This window comes from Aspergillus novofumigatus, assembly GCF_002847465.1.
Source record: "Aspergillus novofumigatus IBT 16806 chromosome Unknown P174scaffold_12, whole genome shotgun sequence".
Lineage (NCBI taxonomy): Eukaryota > Fungi > Ascomycota > Eurotiomycetes > Eurotiales > Aspergillaceae > Aspergillus > Aspergillus novofumigatus.
In genome coordinates, this window is record NW_020194285.1 from 457,741 (window position 1) to 473,831 (window position 16,091).

A 16,091-nucleotide genomic window follows, 5' to 3' on the forward strand; every position below is an offset into this window, starting at 1 on the left:
AAATTTTAGACCTTGGTCTCCATTTTGGTCATGAGGCCCATGACCCTTCTTCGGTCAGACGCTTAATTGAAGGACAATGAGGAGACACTCAGCAATCTCAGAGTATCTACCAATCACACAGAGAATTGCCCACCGCCATCTAATATTCTTCTTTTTAGAGTCCTTGCTCCGCGAACGTCGACGTTGTTAGAAGAGATAGGAGACAGACATACCTTACGAAGTGTCCCACGAGACAGTATTTTTCATCTTTGGCATACCAAGAGTTGACTGTTTAGTACGAGAGTTCGAGTCAGGAACCGTCGTGCCATTGCAGGTATTAAATAGTAGATCGGAGGATTTGCTCATTTAGAGCTATAATCCGATATATTATAGGCACACCCATCTACTAGAGCTTATTCTTTCCGGGATGCTAATCCCTAATGACGTTGTGCTGATGCTGAACTAGATCTTAAGATGGGCAACTAAGCACTACGTATCTGTCTACTGCGTAAGACATCAATTAGTAATCCATGCACCCCATAGCCCGTACAGGGGGAACTAGAATCGATAGTCGCATGGGGCTGTCTTGCCCATCGAATCCCTCGGAGACAATCAATCAATCTATCTATCAATCTCGCTTAGCTTTATCTCAGAGACTGACACTATTCCCCATCGTCGACTCCACAGCGATTGGAGAATCGGCAGGTTACAAAGAGTTCCATTCATTAATTATTAGCAGCAGTAGAAAATAATATCTAGTAAATCAAGTGATGCCAACCGAAAGAAGACAAGTTCCAACTTCCAGCCCCTTTCCCACAAGCAGTGTCGTATCATGAATCGTGCACCTCGTTCCTGTGCTCTGCTCGTGATTCCGAGGTAAGCACCCCTTCCACACTGTACACTGTAGAGTAAGCCAAGGCGTCGATAGGCGATGCAATGCATGGCGCCATACTGCGTCGAGTAGGGAGTGGACTATCGAGACTAGTAGCTGAGGAATGAGGACTGAGTGTGACGGACTCCTTGATCAGGCCGTTGAACCTTGTCCCCACAGCATCTATTCCGCATTGTGGCTCCTGATCCACCCGCGCGTGGTTTTGGTACTGTCGCAGATTAATGTTGGCATCACATATGCATCAAGCACATCATTATTATCAGGATTTCTACGTCTGTACAACTAGAGTAATAAGCCAGAAATGACCTGTGCAGTTTTTGATTCCAAACTCGCTTTTGCTGCGCCTGGGGTGTGACTAATTCTAGGGTAGGAGTTGGATCAGATACATCGTTGCCTGTCAAAGTATATTAGAGCTAGGTAGCTGTGGCGGATTTCGCGTCAGAATCCGTTCATTCCTTATACACACCGCTACTTATTTCGAATGGAGGGTTAATTACGTAGTGTTGCCACGAATTAATAGTCTGGCAGGGTGCTCATCGATCGAGCCTAAAGCGGCTATAATAAGGCGAGTTATATGTTTGGGATGGAGCCTTTTAATATAATTAGAGGGGAGAAAAATCTGCTCGGTCTGGTGGGTACGTATCTACCAAATCTAACGTCGAATGTTGAACGCCTAGCACTAGTAGATAGGCTAGGAATAGCCCCAGTTCTTTCTAGAAGAGGGCAGAGGAGCCTTGTCTTGATCGTCTCTTCCAGGAAGTGGTTGACGGTTGATCGTTAGTAACCATGGATGCCAGTGAGTCTTTCAGACATGGTATTTCCTTTCAGACGCTTTACTTTGATTCTTGATTGCAGACCTGGATTGCGACGTCAGTGACACCAAGTTACAGCAGACGATGTCCAGAAGGGTACCAAGTAGATAGATGACATCGTCAAACTTGAAGTTGACTTAATGATGGATCTTACTGTACGTTGATTGTATGGAGGGCTCGAGGGATCACTAAAAGTTGTCACATCTGCTACCACTTCCGAGTTGTATCTGGCCAATCGTCATTCGTTTACAAGTTTCGATGTAAGGTAGCTTGATATGCAGCTTACCAAAAATCCAGGAGCTGGGTTATTGGATCTCTACCGTCCACGTCGGGATGATCTATGTGTCACTTCCCATATCAGAGTAGCGCCCTTGGCTATTGCCTCTTTCATACAGGACAGCTGCACCTGTCCCAATTAGTACCAGCAACGAATAACCGAGTTTAACGCTTCGGAGCCGAGAAAATCAATAATATGGTGTCCTTACTCCTTGGTCTTACGGAGTCCTGCTGTGCTCCATACCTAGACGAACTAACCAGGCTACCAGTACCTGCAGGAGACCAGCCTCCCTGCGCCATCATCGTTGCACAGACTGCCTGGGCCGATGGAGATGCGCCGGGGGGTGCATCCCAGCCATTCAACGGCTTTTCTTTTCTACTGTGCGGGTGAAGATTTTCCGTCTCCACTTTTGCCAGCAGGGATGTTGCAATCTTAATTTTCGTACCGTATCTATTCTGTCCTCTGCAGTCTGCACATCTGAGGATGGCATGGTCTCAGGCCTGCTTCCTTCCTTTCGGATGTTCCCCGATAGTACAGCGATGTGGCGGAGTAGAATCTTGATGGGCATTGTGTCATAAATTTTTCTATTTCTCTAGACATTTCAACTGGGAAAAGTCAGCTTTCTAACGCAGTAGCGGAACGACTTTGAATTTTGAATGCAGGAAAGTCTGGCCCAGAGCCATCATCCCAAATCAATACAATATTACAAAGTACCATGGATCGAGGACCCGTGGAAATTAGCGGCCGACACAACGTGGACAATCCAACAGACGAGGTCCCCGAACGGTACCTTGTTAACCAAAGATTGCATCAAGAGTAATGATTCTCTTCTCACGGGATTCGTCTGCTTCTGTTGCTCTCAACCCCCACACACTTTACTATAAATATTGTGACAATTTGACAGGATCGTGGCGCCACGGGCAATAATCAAATCAATAAGATCATCTCGCGTTAACCCATGACCGCCGAACAATAATAGTTTACCCACCGAGCCACAGCCACGAATTCTAAGCGCGATTGCGATCAAAGCTCTTCTATGTACTAGATAGTTCCTGTTAATTCCTTCTCGAATCCTGACTACCTTAACAAAACGGCTGGTTGACCCGGTACCCAATTACTTTGACACTTCGACGGTACCAGAGTCCTGCGGTGGGGTAGAATTCAATTTTAATCCCCGAAGACGGGTCCCTTGGTATTATTTACAGAGTATTCCACGCATCTTTCAAATTGATAGAACTTGCTATTTCCGATCCCCCTATCTACGGAATAATCGAAGATTCAGGCGGCACGGAGTGGAGTAGCAATTTACAGGGAATGGGAGGAAGCCACTGGTGGGGCTTTCTTCGTGCTTTATTTTAATATATCTCGAAATTGAGCACCACCGCCTCGCGAAATTCGAAGCTCCAGAGATATGGTCAAAAGAGATAGAGGAATTTCAACGAGTACAAAGATCGTAATTAGGATTTCGAGGACTGACGTCAGGCTATCCTTTGCACTGAATCCTTGTAGATATCAGGTCAAACTGATCTAGTCCCGACACGGTCGTGGTGATTGGAAAAATATATTGCCCAATTCGTGTCTCGACCATCTTGAGTAACCTTCTATTTGGATACAATTTCCCCTATTTACCGTGTCCACTAACGCGAGATGCTGCTTAGATACTGCAGCAGAAAAGGTAGTGCATAATTCAATTGCGTGTATCTGGCCTCCCAAGGATATTTTCGCGAGTAGAAACTGCGTGCGGTGGGCAAGGTCAATCTCGATATCAGGGTAGAAATGTACAAGAACCAAAATATTCTATCATGCTCTGTACAGAGTATAGGCACTGCAATCCTCACTGCTGGGCTCGTAAGGATCTCCAGGCCTTGGTGCGCATCCCAACTCAGGTCCATCCGTTGCGCACCTGTCTCAATTATCCCCACAACACAGCATGACAGACAAATACTACAAGACGGAAGGGAGAGATGGCGTATCGTACTATGACTCTGATAAGTTTATATCGTTGTTCATAGCACTTCCCAACGGGTGAAAGCTTCGTCTCATAGACGGGCTCACACCTAGAGAGAAGCCCTCACAAGATGGAGTCTGGATTGTATATCAAGACTACCAATCGCAAGAAGACTTGTGGTTTGCGGACAGAAAAGTCCATCGAATCTGAAGAACAAAGGCAGTCAGATACATAGGCCGCTCCTATTCTGCTCTAGGAATGAGAGGCGTCACCGTGTAGTAGCATTCTAGTGATCGAAAAGATGGGACGAATTAAAGCTTTGTACTAGAAAAGACAGGGAGATGAGGAGATCCGAACAACTGCATCGGAACTGTGCGCTGGTAGAGCTGCACAAGGCTCAGAACATTTCTCACAAGGCCTTGTGTATTGTCAAACCTCAAGGAGCCGAGCGTCCGGGAGCACCTCGCAGAATAGTCATTTTGAATGCTATCTGTTGCAGACGATGGATATCCAAGCAAGCAGCACGGCATCTCTCCAGGGCTCAAGAGCGGCTTCTAATATATGTCGAATATTCAAGCATGATATTCCGACGAGCAATCTGGGTCTACAACAAGCAGGTAGAAGGTACTAGACCAGGACACGCAGCATGAACAGTCTGGCTCACAGGAGGAAGGACCTACGCCGGAATGACCCTGGTATCGCCATGACTGAATACTCTGAAGCCCCGCATCTGATTGCTGCAATCGTGTTTGCATAACCCTGCCGCTGTGACTTGAAGATGACTTCCATCCAGTAGACGCCACGCACTGCATAATGCACGTCTTAGACCCACTGCAAGAAATGGGCCCGAGGATTGTGACTTGAAATGGAGCCATCAAGAACCAAATAGTTTAGAGGAAGTATATCTGGATGTCAGCATACAAGGCAACTCTCATTGCGACTCTCAACTTACAGCTCAGGATCATGGTATCGTGTACACGCCCACAGGGGTTTCGATACTTTATCCTTTTTCATCTCCATTATCTGCTCCATAACGAGCCCACTTAGTGAGCGAAAAGCAAAGCTGTTTAGGACTAATCCACAAGAGGAATGTTGCAACTCGCAAGCTCCTTGTTGGGCGAATCGGCCCAGTTCCTTTTAAAAGGAATCTGACCCCTGTCACATAATCATATTGGCTTCTCGTACGGATCATAATCGTGATTATTACTGTTATTATTATTGTTGTCATTCTTGAGGGCAAGTAGTGTCCGGGACTAACGGCACCGGTGTTTGCTTCCCTTTTGGCAAGGATAGCAAATCCCGACGACCATCGTGGAGATGGTTACTCCGTATCGTGCCGTAAGAAAGATCATCGAATTCACTATGACGGATTTGGACGGTGTAATCTCGGACCCAAGCTGCGGAGACGTCAGATCAGATTGTTGCCGTCTAAACTACTGGTTTCATGGTTTCCCAGTTGCTTGTATCTGTAGTCCGTACAACGTGTCCATTTTTGGTAAACAGCCGAAAGCCCCGATGGTACATATCGCAAGTCTGCAGCGGGCACGTATCATAAGTCCCAAACCCTGAAGAGATGATGTCCTTTGAAGCTGCCTTCGATTTTAATACGGACAGTCCCTTCAATGATGATGATACTCGCAGCAACACTATGACTTGAATAATGAATGAATACTCTTGAGCTGTTGATGGTGGTCACACTACTTGTTGACGGATTGGTATGATATAGATGATAAGATAAAGCTCTCTTATCGATAAGCATGCCGATCATGTGTCATCACGTGCGGGGAAACTGTCACCTCCGCAACTTAGATAGCATCAACAATCGCTTGGTGCATCTCCATGAGCTCTATTTCTTCACCCGAGGACAATTGCTAAAGGTCATCTTCAACGCTACAAGTGAGAAACGATACAGCTGTCTGGTGGTCTTTCTTTGGTGATCCCATCTCGGATTCCGGGGTTCGGTTGTCTATCGACTTGTCCACTGCGTTTCTTTCAGCATATCAACTCTCAAGCTACCTACACTTATTGAATAGCTTTTCAACCCATCAGAAGCATCAAACTCCTTACACAATGTCACCTCCCCTTGTACCCCTAGCAGAGATCCCAACTGTCTCGTTGTTGTACAAACTGGGCCGTCTAGTCCCAACCTCTGCACCACTTGCCAAGCCGTCAAACTCATTCAATAATATCATCTCACTCATTCGAAACGACATCACTAAATTGGAGAACGTCGATTGCATTGTCAATGCAGCCAATGAATCGCTCCTTGGAGGGGGCGGTGTGGACGGAGCTATCCACCGCGCTGCCGGACCAGACCTCCTGAGGGAATGTCGGACCTTGAAGGGCTGCAGGACTGGCGATGCCAAAATAACATCTGCATATGACCTTCCATGCAAGAAAGTTATTCATACCGTTGGACCAATCTACCATTTTGAATTGCCAAAGGGCGACGACAGACCTGAGATATTGCTGCGGAGCTGCTACCGTCGAAGCTTGGAGCTAGCTGTCGAAAACGACATGAAGAGCATTGCTTTTGCTGCGATAAGCACCGGCGTCTATGGATATCCGAGCAACGAGGCTGCCTTTGCGGCTCTGGATGAGGTTCGGAAGTTTCTGGAGGGTCCTGGCAATATCGAGAAGCTGGAAAGGATCATTTTCTGCAACTTTGAGCGAAAGGATGAAGTGGCCTATGAGCAAGCCATCCCGTGAGTGACATTGATTGAGTTCTTTACCTTTTTGGCGCGAAACTGATTGTCGATAGCTTGATCTTTCCACCTGTTGAGCAAGACCTTCCTCGCCATAATACCCATTCCGAAGTCCCGACAAAGACGACCGCTGAATCTTCGCCAACACCAGAGCTACTCGCAGCCAAACTTCCCGACCCACCCACTGCAGACCCTGCCCTGGAAGGCCAACCTGAAAATAAAAAGCAAAAGCTTAATGCGGACGACATCAGACCAAGCGCCGACGCTAAGACTGAAGGCGTTCAGCCCAAGGTTGACGATAAGAGTGAGGATGATTGGGAGGAAGTCGACAAGCCAGAGGGCGGACAAGCGGAAAGGCTTGATGACGAACCTGTCGAGATCGAAAGGGCTCCTTCTGCAGCAGACGTACAGAGTGTCAAGTCCAGTGGTATCATCGAGGAGGATGCCTCTCACCCGGTGGAAAACTATCTAGCAAAGGACTGGTAGTCTGCACGTGGTAGGTTGACAGAAAGGAAGCTCAGGGCTACTTAATACGACTTAATGCAGCTACGATAATCTGAATTGGACATGATGGCGTTGCATGTATTTCTGGCACGGATGGATGGCGTTTCTTATTCCTAGTTAATTGATTCATCAAAACTTTGAAGCCTTTCTTCGAGAAAGTAAAGTGCAAACGCTGCAAACAAGCTTCTAGACCAGTCACGCTATCGATATCTTTATCAATCGCATGCGACAGTCGAGATATTTCCGACAAAACGAGAATCCCTTAATCCTACTTCTAGATCAAAATAGATCTTTTGTACCTGGGTTCGCCTAGAGCTTACTCTCTTTTCCTCATATTCGAACCAGCCGATCATTTCAATTGAGGCTACATGCACCGGTAACATTCTCCACAAGCACAACAACCTCAAACATGCCTTCACCTAAGCCCACACCAGAGGGGCCACCTACAGGCAAAACGACCTCAAGATTCAGAGTCCTCGCACCAGACATGGCCAAAATACGATCATCAAAACCATCTGTGCCGCCGACCACACTATCCTCCACCTCCGCCTCCGCGTCCGCCAGCGCCGCCGCAAATCCCTCGCCCTCACTCCCCAAAACACAAACGCAAACACCAACGCAATCATCACCTCGTCCCAACCGACCCTCTCTCTCCTCCTTCTTCCGCAACCGCTACGCGACCCTCCCAACACCCATCCGCCGAACCTTCCGCGTCCTCCGCATACTAGCACCCATCGTCCCAATCGGGATCTTCTTCTCCGAACATGTCCTCCAGGTAATGTGGGTGCGGGGGCCGTCAATGACGCCCTTCCTGAACGAGGACTACGAAACCATGCATACGAAGAGCGATATGGTGCTGGTGAACATGTGGCCGTTTGGCGGGGCGGGGTGGCCGTGGGAGCGGAAACGGAGGTTGGAACGGGGGATGATTGTTACGTTCCGGTGGGTGGTTTGCTTTACTTCTACTTCTACTTCTACTTCTGCTTATGTGATTGCGATTGATGGAAGGAATATGAATATGCTAACGGGTATGCGTGGTGTTAGGTCGCCTGCTAATCCAAAACATACCGCCATCAAGCGGGTTATCGGTCTCCCCGGTGATCGGATCACGACTCGTGAACCGTGTATGAAGGCGTCGCAGATTGTGCCGTTCAATCATGTCTGGTTGGAGGGTGATGCGGAGGATCCGAAGAAGTCACTTGATAGTAATACGTATGGGCCTGTGAGCATTAGTCTCATCACGGGGCGAGTCATTGCTGTGTTGAGGCCGCAGTTTAGGTGGCTCAACTGGCGAGATTGGGAGAAGGGGGTTGTTGAAGGGGATGGGGATCATAGGTTTGGGGAGAATTATCGCCAGGATGTACGGCAACGGGTATTGAAGGAGGCTGTCAAGTTGGAAAGCCCTCACATAGAATAGGTAAGGTCCTATGCCTCGGCTCCTTGCAAATATGTATTCTAGATGCACTGTATATAGTGTCGTGATTTGTATCAATATTAGAGTGTAAGGTACATGTGATCATGAACAATGATATGCCAAGGGATCCAAACGAAACAGCCTGCTAGAGCAGCCTTAAAAAGCTTCTCTGGCGTCTTGCCAGTGCCGGAAACGACAAAACCGAATCAATTATTCGATGGCTTGATTAAGCGGATGTCTTCTGGCTTCTCCTCCTGCAATCGATCTATCTCGGATGAAATACTCATGACCCAACGATCCCTCTCTATTCGGCTCCGTGCCTTGAATACCACAGTCCGTCCAGGGACGCCGAGCGTAGACACTTGCCTCAGCTTCTGCTTCGTTTTCCCTTTCTTACTGAGCTCCTGTGCCCTGAAATAATTTTTTCGTAGAGGCTGCCAGACGACGAACGTGATAGCTGTGTCCTCGTCGCAGGTGGTATATACATCGGATGAAAGATAGATGCGAGGTAAGGCATGGTGGCCAGGATGGTTGCTGTCGAAAGTCCGGTTTGCGTAGAGCAGATCGGACTCGGTCATTAGACCGGAGTAGATGTAGCAGTCTTCCAGATCCAATGTGGTCTCGAGACTCTGATGAACATGAGGAATCTCGACGCCAGTAAGCTTCCGCAATGAGCTATGGAAGATCAGAAGCTTCCCGGCAGCCAAAACAACATCGCACCTCTTGAAGGTAGAGTGGCGGCGAGGCTTTCGAAAGAGCTGACCGGACATCTGCAACATTATGGTCAGTATGTGATTCAATTGCACTAGCTTCGCACGGCGTACCTTTATTGTCCGGCAACCCGACAGAGCACATATGTTGTGCAACAAGGGTGATGCTTCTGACTTCTTTGTTTCCCATTCCTTGGAGAACTGTCCTACTACGGACTCAATTCCTTCATCGATGCCCAAGATATTTAGATTGCGCTGCCGAATCGCCTTGAGCTCGACCGAGTCGGCCGCAACGCGGGCTTTCCAATATTTGACCAGCGCGGCCATTCTCTTTATCCATTCGTCCCTGGTGGTCTTGTCATATGCTTGCAGTCGAACAACAAGATCATTGTCAAGTACCATTTCAAAAGTTCGATCATCGTCAAATTGCTTTGTTGCACCATCGTCCCGATGGGTGTCTTGCGTCTCAGGGTCGAATTCGACATCGGGACCTTCGCGAATGTTTGGATCGGCAGGGGAGCTGCCACGCCACACTTGACGTACCTTCCGAACTCTACAAAGATCGATGAAACCATCCGCATGTGTGAGGTTGTGCTTGGACCTCTTGGTATGAGCATAGGCGTTCTGATCATGTTCCTTTAGGTGGGCCTCATTCCCGCTAGACATCCATGTGATCTCGCCATTATGGATTGGAAAGGGATCGACGTCATATGAGAGAGGCATCTCGTTCAATATCTGCCGCGCTGAGGGTATGCCAGCCTCGTCCGAGCAAAGCTTCGGGGAGTAGGAGGTAGGGCTATCGCTGGTCTGCAGAACAAAAGGTAATGATCTTGTGTGAAAAAATAGAGACGTTTAAAAAACATCCTGTTCATCCGTTGATGCACTCCTCTCTGGGACGTCAAACGGACCAGGAAGCCCTCCACGGGTTGTGGCTCTTCGAGTTTCTCATCACCATTCTTGACGAATGTTTGATAGTGTTGCCTTGGTCGCAGCTGAAGCTGGTGGGTGGTTTGCATTGCAAGAGATCCGTACATCTTCTCTTCGCCCAGGCCAACCACCCACTCCAGTCTGTCGTAGCGCTTCCAGGCCAGGCCCATCTTCTCGGTTTTTGACCACTCGCGTAGCACTTCTGCCCATTCGGTGCGGTTTTCCAGCAGGTCCATACAACCCCGAATGATAGCCGCAGCAACATCGGTTACGCGATCTTTCGATTGACCGGGTCTATCATCGCTATTGTCCCCCTTCTGAGTTCCCCACTTGGATTCCAACTGCTCAAACGGATTTTGAAAGACAAGAGAAACGCCCAAATCAGGAACATTAATGGACAATGAATTCGGACGGTGCCGCCCCAACACTTGGTATATAAACGTGAACCACTCAGTGGCGTGCACTGCGGATTTGGGCCGAATTATGTATATCTTCGTTCCACGCTTGCAGGGTCTCCAAATCACAATGGTCTTATCCAAGCAAGAGTAGAGGTTTACCTTGGTATTCTTGCGATTCAAAGCGATTTCGTGGTAGGGTTTGACCCTGGAATTCGACTTTTGTATCTCCGGAACGACGCGCGTCTTATACATCTGAAGCGCAACAGGTGACTCCGCATCGGATGTTAGCCGACAGACGACAAGAAACTCCCTCCAACTTTCTGCAACCTTCGTTTCCAACCTCAGGCTATCATTTTCAGTGTAGTCATTCGGGAGCTCCTTCTGCACAGTCACCTCCACGCGAACAAGCATCCTCTCCGCTCGGATAATCTCGCCCTCACGCAGCTTGCGCCGTTGTCGACGATTTCCTGAGAGCACATCATAGGTGTAGGCTATCCGGGACATTAGCCGCTGCTGTCTGTTCACGAGCTTGTCATCCAATTGGTAGCTTTTCACTTTTCCGCCGAGTGAAGTTGTGGAATATCTATTCAGTCGAGGATCGATCACATCGTCTTCTCGTTCACTCTGCGGCTCCTGTCGCTCAAGGCTGGCAGAAGACAAGGCGTTGAGTTTACCTTTCCCTTTAGAACGCAAACTAGGCCTTAGCAATGCCGTCGTAGAGCCAGATTCGCTAACGGGTGCCATGGGAGCTGACTGACTGGCATCATCTTCGCTAGGGATACTCAACGTCCGCCTGCTTTCTGCTTCAGCGGTGCGGTCATCTTGCTCAGCTGTTCCTGGATTGCTTTCTCTAGCTGTATAATAAGCTGTCATCGCTCCTTTTTTCTTCCGAGTTGATTCATGGTTCAGCTGTGATTCGCCCTGTCCCTGAGACGAATCTAGGACAGTTATCCCCCGGGGGAGCTTCGGCCTCTGTCAAAGGATATGGTATGGACTGGAGGCCATCAGACTGCTCATCCGTCTCGCGATCATCGCCTTCTTCTTCTGATCTGTCTTCAAGATCCAGCTGAATCGTAGTATCAGCCAGTGAGGTATCCTGCTTTCGAGCAGACGATGAGGCAGTTTCTGGTTCCGACTGATCTGCGGTAGGAGTGGTTGTGTCTGCGGTGAACGTAACAGCTCTCGAGGTATAGTTCCGAAACTTGAGTCTGGTCTTGTACCAGTGCTTGCGGTGGTGCTGCAGCCAGCCTTCGGGAATTGGTCCGATGAAAAATCTCCTATTTGTCATGTGCAAGTGATAGCCGGAGGCATATCGCTTGAAGCCGTCAGTCAGCTCCGGGGTATCTCTTCCTTACAAGTTGCATCTTCCTAGTGACCTTATTGGCAAGATACTTACTAATCTTTCATCCGTGAAAGACCCTGGCTCAAGCCCATGCTGGTGTTCGTGGAACACGCTTTGGGCTGTCTCCATCCTTCCAGTGCTGACATTCTGATCAGCAGGGCTCTGAGTACTCATCGGACTTCACCACAACCCCCGTATTTAGCAGAAGAAAAATTGCGTGGAAACCATTGGTGGATTAGTCTACTGTGCGTAATCGAGATGCCTATCTTCAAGGGATTGATATTCAGGAGAGGAGGACAATCTGAAACAGCAGGCAAACAGCTTGCTCAGGCACCAGACGATCGTTGATGTCAAGGGCCATGATGTCATGCATCACGTGAAACTACACCGTTTGCTCCATTTGTTTAGTTTGTCATGTTTACACTGTTTGCTGTTATGCTCAGGGGTCGCCCCGCCCCGCTTGTTGTGGCTTGCGTGTACTGCTACTGGCGGTGAGTGACAGCTCAGCTGTTGTTGATAGCTGTCTCTTCCCCTCATTTTCCATCATCATTATCCATTTCTATCTTCTCTCCAGTTTTAATTGTACATTTTTGAGTTCAGATACATTCTTCATAATGGCTGCCGCTATCCCCCCTGGTGGTACTTGGTTCGATACTCTCAAGAGGTCTTTCGCCGATGTCCCTGTTAATGACAATGGCATTTCGACCACTGAGTTCCTCGAGGCCGCTGAGTCCTTGGTGACCCTGTTCGGTATGTGTCTAACGGATTTCTATGAGCTGCTTTGAAGGCTGGTTCTGACTCAATGACTGCTTTAGATCTCCTTGGTAGCAAGTGCTTTGCCCCCGTCAAGAACGACCTCCTCGGAAATATTAAGGTATCATTCATTTTACGTGTCCACTGTAGCAAGACTAACGGCGGTATAGAAAGTTAGAGACAGGCAGCTGGCTGCCCCTGCTGAGTCTGAGACTCTCCAGGCACTTGTCGTGAACGAATTGAAGACTGGAAAGCACGTCGCCACTGAGGGATTGTTGTGGCTTGTCCGGTACGTTCTCAGCATCCACAAGCAGGTGGACATGAAATAAGTCAAGTGTATGTTTGGTGAGATGATAATGATACTAACATTTTATGTTCTCGACAGTGGCCTTGATTTCACCGTTCAAGCCCTCCGTCACAACCTCGATAAGGAGACCGAACTGTCGGTTTCCTTCCGCGAAGCCTACGGCAACACTCTCAAGCCCCACCACTCGTTCGTTGTCAAGCCCATCTTCTCTGCCGCGATGTCGGCAACACCCTACAGAAAGGATTTCTACGAGAAGCTCGGTAGCGACTCCGACAAGGTCAATGCTGCTTTGAAGCGGGAGGTTGAGGCTTTGGAGAACATCGTCGCGACTTTGAACGCGTTCATGAGTAGCAAGGAGGCGAAGTGGTAATCATCATGCTGCAGGAGTACAGCATAGAAGCTTTAGGCTTCTGCCACCGAACCGCTTTCACTGTATGTGCTACCAAGCGTTTAGGATTGTCAGTGTGTACATATATAGCATCTGCGAGATGATAAGCTGTGAACAAGCTTAATAGGATATAGCAGGCCAGGCAGCCATTTGCTTTGAAAGCAACCAAACTTTGGCATTTCAAGACACGCAGTAGCAAGATGGTCGAGCCTCTCTGTATTGACCATAAGAGATGCGGTTGGTGTTGGATGTGAAGAGGCTCTAGCATTTGTATTATAAGTGAACTCTATTCGATAAAACCACCTAAGTGACAAGAGAAGAATTGGAAGCTATGAATCCACCCCACCGACTTCACCATCATACTTCGGCCTATCACTTCCAGCCTGTGCAAGCGGAAGATAAGTACCTTGGCTGATTAGTGCTGAGAACTGGGAACTTGAACTCAGCTAATCCTAGAGTAGATAGAAATCAAGACAATCCAAGACTGGTGAAACATCGATAAGTTGCTATTTCAGGATAACTCTTACGAGTCAAGCAGAATTATACGATGTCACCCGTGCTATCAAGATACTTGATAGCGACAATCTATACAAATGGACCATGACTCAGTCTCAGACGGGAGTAAGTCAGAATTGCGCCAGATCATCAATCGCCGTTGGCAAAGTCTATAGCATGAGAATCATCCCTGACAACAATGATGCGGTCTACTATGATTCTATCCTGTAAATATTCCGGCATTTGAGTCGCGCTACCGAGCGTGGTAGCTAAAGTCCAACGTGAACACTCCACACGGATGTTGAAAAAGGCAGGACGCATGCCTCGACCCCTTTAAATGCCTGACAAGGAGACGATGTCATAATCAGACTGCAGAAGATGGACCAGTCCGGGCAGAGACAAAAGGACATGACTTCCCCTTTCTGACGAGGATCCACTTTGGTTAGGATTCTGACGTCCGTTAAGCGAGCTGACAATCGACGTGACACGAGATAGGATAGCCCTATTCAGAAAGTCTCAGTTGCTTCAAACGAATCAAGCCTTTCATTGACTCAACGACCGAATGCCCGGTAAATGTTCTCGGCCGGCAGCGAGTAAGTTGATAAGTACCTAAGCTTCAAAGCCATCCGTTGGAAGTAGCTTATCGACTAACCAGGATAAACCCACGTGGGTTTATTGGATCTGGCCTGCTGTTACCAAGCTACAGGATCATGACTTGGCTCGTTTCAGGCTTGCAGAGAACGCATTTAGGGTGAAGGAGCAATATGCTTGTCCCGTGGTAAGCGCGCTAATTGAGTCAGAACCGTAAGATACTGTGTGGATTTCGAATGTTGATTGTTCTCCCTTCGGTACTAGCTGATCAACAATATGTAGGCGCTAACCAACGTGTTTTGAAACAAGCCGTGTCACCTCCAGGACATCTTGAGTTCAGAGTCATGGATCTGGACTGAACATAATACCTGTCAGCCTCGTACGATCTGTGAACACAGCATTGCTGATTTGATTTGTCCAGAGATTCAGGGGTACCCTTGTGATAAGCGTCGGGGAGAGCTTTTCTGTACAATACTGGAGAGAGCAAGTCTCGGAGATCGTAACCATTTATGAGTTAATTTCGGCTGCATGAGGACGATCCAAATGTTGCAATTGTCCATCGCCAAGTGAAACTGACCAAATGCCGGATATCGATTGTCTGGAAGATCGGTTCCCGATTCTGAATCTTGTTCGGCAGTTCACTCCTTGGTGAAGACAAGCCTGGGTTTAGCCGAACTCTACTCCGTACACGCAAGACTTTCTGCTTCTCCAGACTTGACGCGCCACTCAACTATATTAGATTGACTACAACCATTCTCAAGTCGGCTAATGTAGGTTCAACCCAATGCCATGGTAGCATTCCTTGTCGAAAAGATTCGATGCTTCGACACTTACGCACGGAGAAGAGAGCAAATACTATTAATAATGACTATTGTCATGTACCACTAGTGAGCTATCGTTAGCGCGACGCCACGAGCTAGGCGCATGAGAGGTTGCAACCAAACTAAAAAATGTCCTTCTTTTGCCCATGATGGCAAAGATCCTCGTCGGCCAATGCGTGCCATTTTTGCTTAGGTTTGCTTGAAACTCGATTCCATGGGTAAGTGAGCCAGGATAGATGTTGACCGGACTTCTGTCGATGTTGCTATATAATAAAAGCAGGGCAGCTAGGGATGGTAGAGTGAAAATCAACTGTCAAATCGACATCCGGTCACCTGTCAACTCCAAACTGTTAAGAATAATCATGGTTGACTTTCAGTACTTCCCGGCGGTCTCCGTCGCTACGGACTTCCATCCAGTGGATTTCCACGCAACTCCCAAGGCATGAACTGGCTGGTGTGCAGGTTGTCTGCGCGTGCCTGTGCCCGTTTCTTGAGAATTGACAAAAATCTCCACAATCCAGATACCCGGCGGCGAGTGTCCACTTTCCTCTTCTAGCCCAGGTCGTATGCCAGAGTGTCAGGCTTGACAAATAATGGTGGTGGCTACAATAATGGCTTATGTTACCTCTGCCGCCCACCCGTCGTTCTGCATTATGTAGATACCAGTTTCGGCTTCGCCACCTTACTCGTAGAGGATAGATAATGCGTTGCTAATTAGCTTCAACCATCGCAGATTGGCAATATCTTTTTTCCAACTGCTACTCCTGCGCGTGTGGATGCTCTGGCTGAGACTACTTACGGGACAAGCTCCACATCTACAACCCCCAG

General features: G+C 48.2%; 4 protein-coding genes across 4 annotated transcripts; 3 read left to right on the forward strand and 1 right to left on the reverse strand.

Annotated features, from left to right (window-relative positions):
* The first annotated feature begins 5,537 nt into the window (after nt 1-5,537).
* P174DRAFT_415070 (macro domain-containing protein) lies at nt 5,538-7,257 on the forward strand. Its single transcript, XM_024824413.1, has 2 exons — nt 5,538-6,613; nt 6,670-7,257. The coding sequence occupies exons 1-2, from the start codon at nt 5,979-5,981 to the stop codon at nt 7,097-7,099; spliced, it is 1,065 nt and encodes a 354-aa protein (XP_024677394.1). The 5' UTR covers nt 5,538-5,978; the 3' UTR covers nt 7,100-7,257.
* A 101-nt stretch (nt 7,258-7,358) lies between these two features.
* Nucleotides 7,359-8,617, forward strand: P174DRAFT_446315 (putative mitochondrial inner membrane protease subunit Imp2). Its single transcript, XM_024828551.1, has 2 exons — nt 7,359-8,059; nt 8,162-8,617. Exons 1-2 carry the CDS (start codon nt 7,527-7,529, stop codon nt 8,532-8,534), a joined length of 906 nt encoding a protein of 301 aa, XP_024677395.1. The 5' UTR covers nt 7,359-7,526; the 3' UTR covers nt 8,535-8,617.
* On the reverse strand, nt 8,560-12,209 carry P174DRAFT_516407 (sporulation-specific 71 family protein). Its single transcript, XM_024832328.1, has 5 exons — nt 11,963-12,209; nt 11,562-11,881; nt 10,058-11,536; nt 9,356-10,037; nt 8,560-9,301 (listed from the first exon to the last, which is right to left on the reverse strand). Exons 1-5 carry the CDS (start codon nt 12,080-12,082, stop codon nt 8,738-8,740), a joined length of 3,165 nt encoding a protein of 1,054 aa, XP_024677396.1. The 5' UTR covers nt 12,083-12,209; the 3' UTR covers nt 8,560-8,737.
* A 211-nt stretch (nt 12,210-12,420) lies between these two features.
* On the forward strand, nt 12,421-13,514 carry P174DRAFT_397775 (GLTP domain-containing protein). Its single transcript, XM_024823813.1, has 4 exons — nt 12,421-12,658; nt 12,724-12,782; nt 12,832-12,950; nt 13,047-13,514. The coding sequence occupies exons 1-4, from the start codon at nt 12,523-12,525 to the stop codon at nt 13,336-13,338; spliced, it is 606 nt and encodes a 201-aa protein (XP_024677397.1). The 5' UTR covers nt 12,421-12,522; the 3' UTR covers nt 13,339-13,514.
* The last annotated feature ends 2,577 nt before the right edge of the window (nt 13,515-16,091 follow it).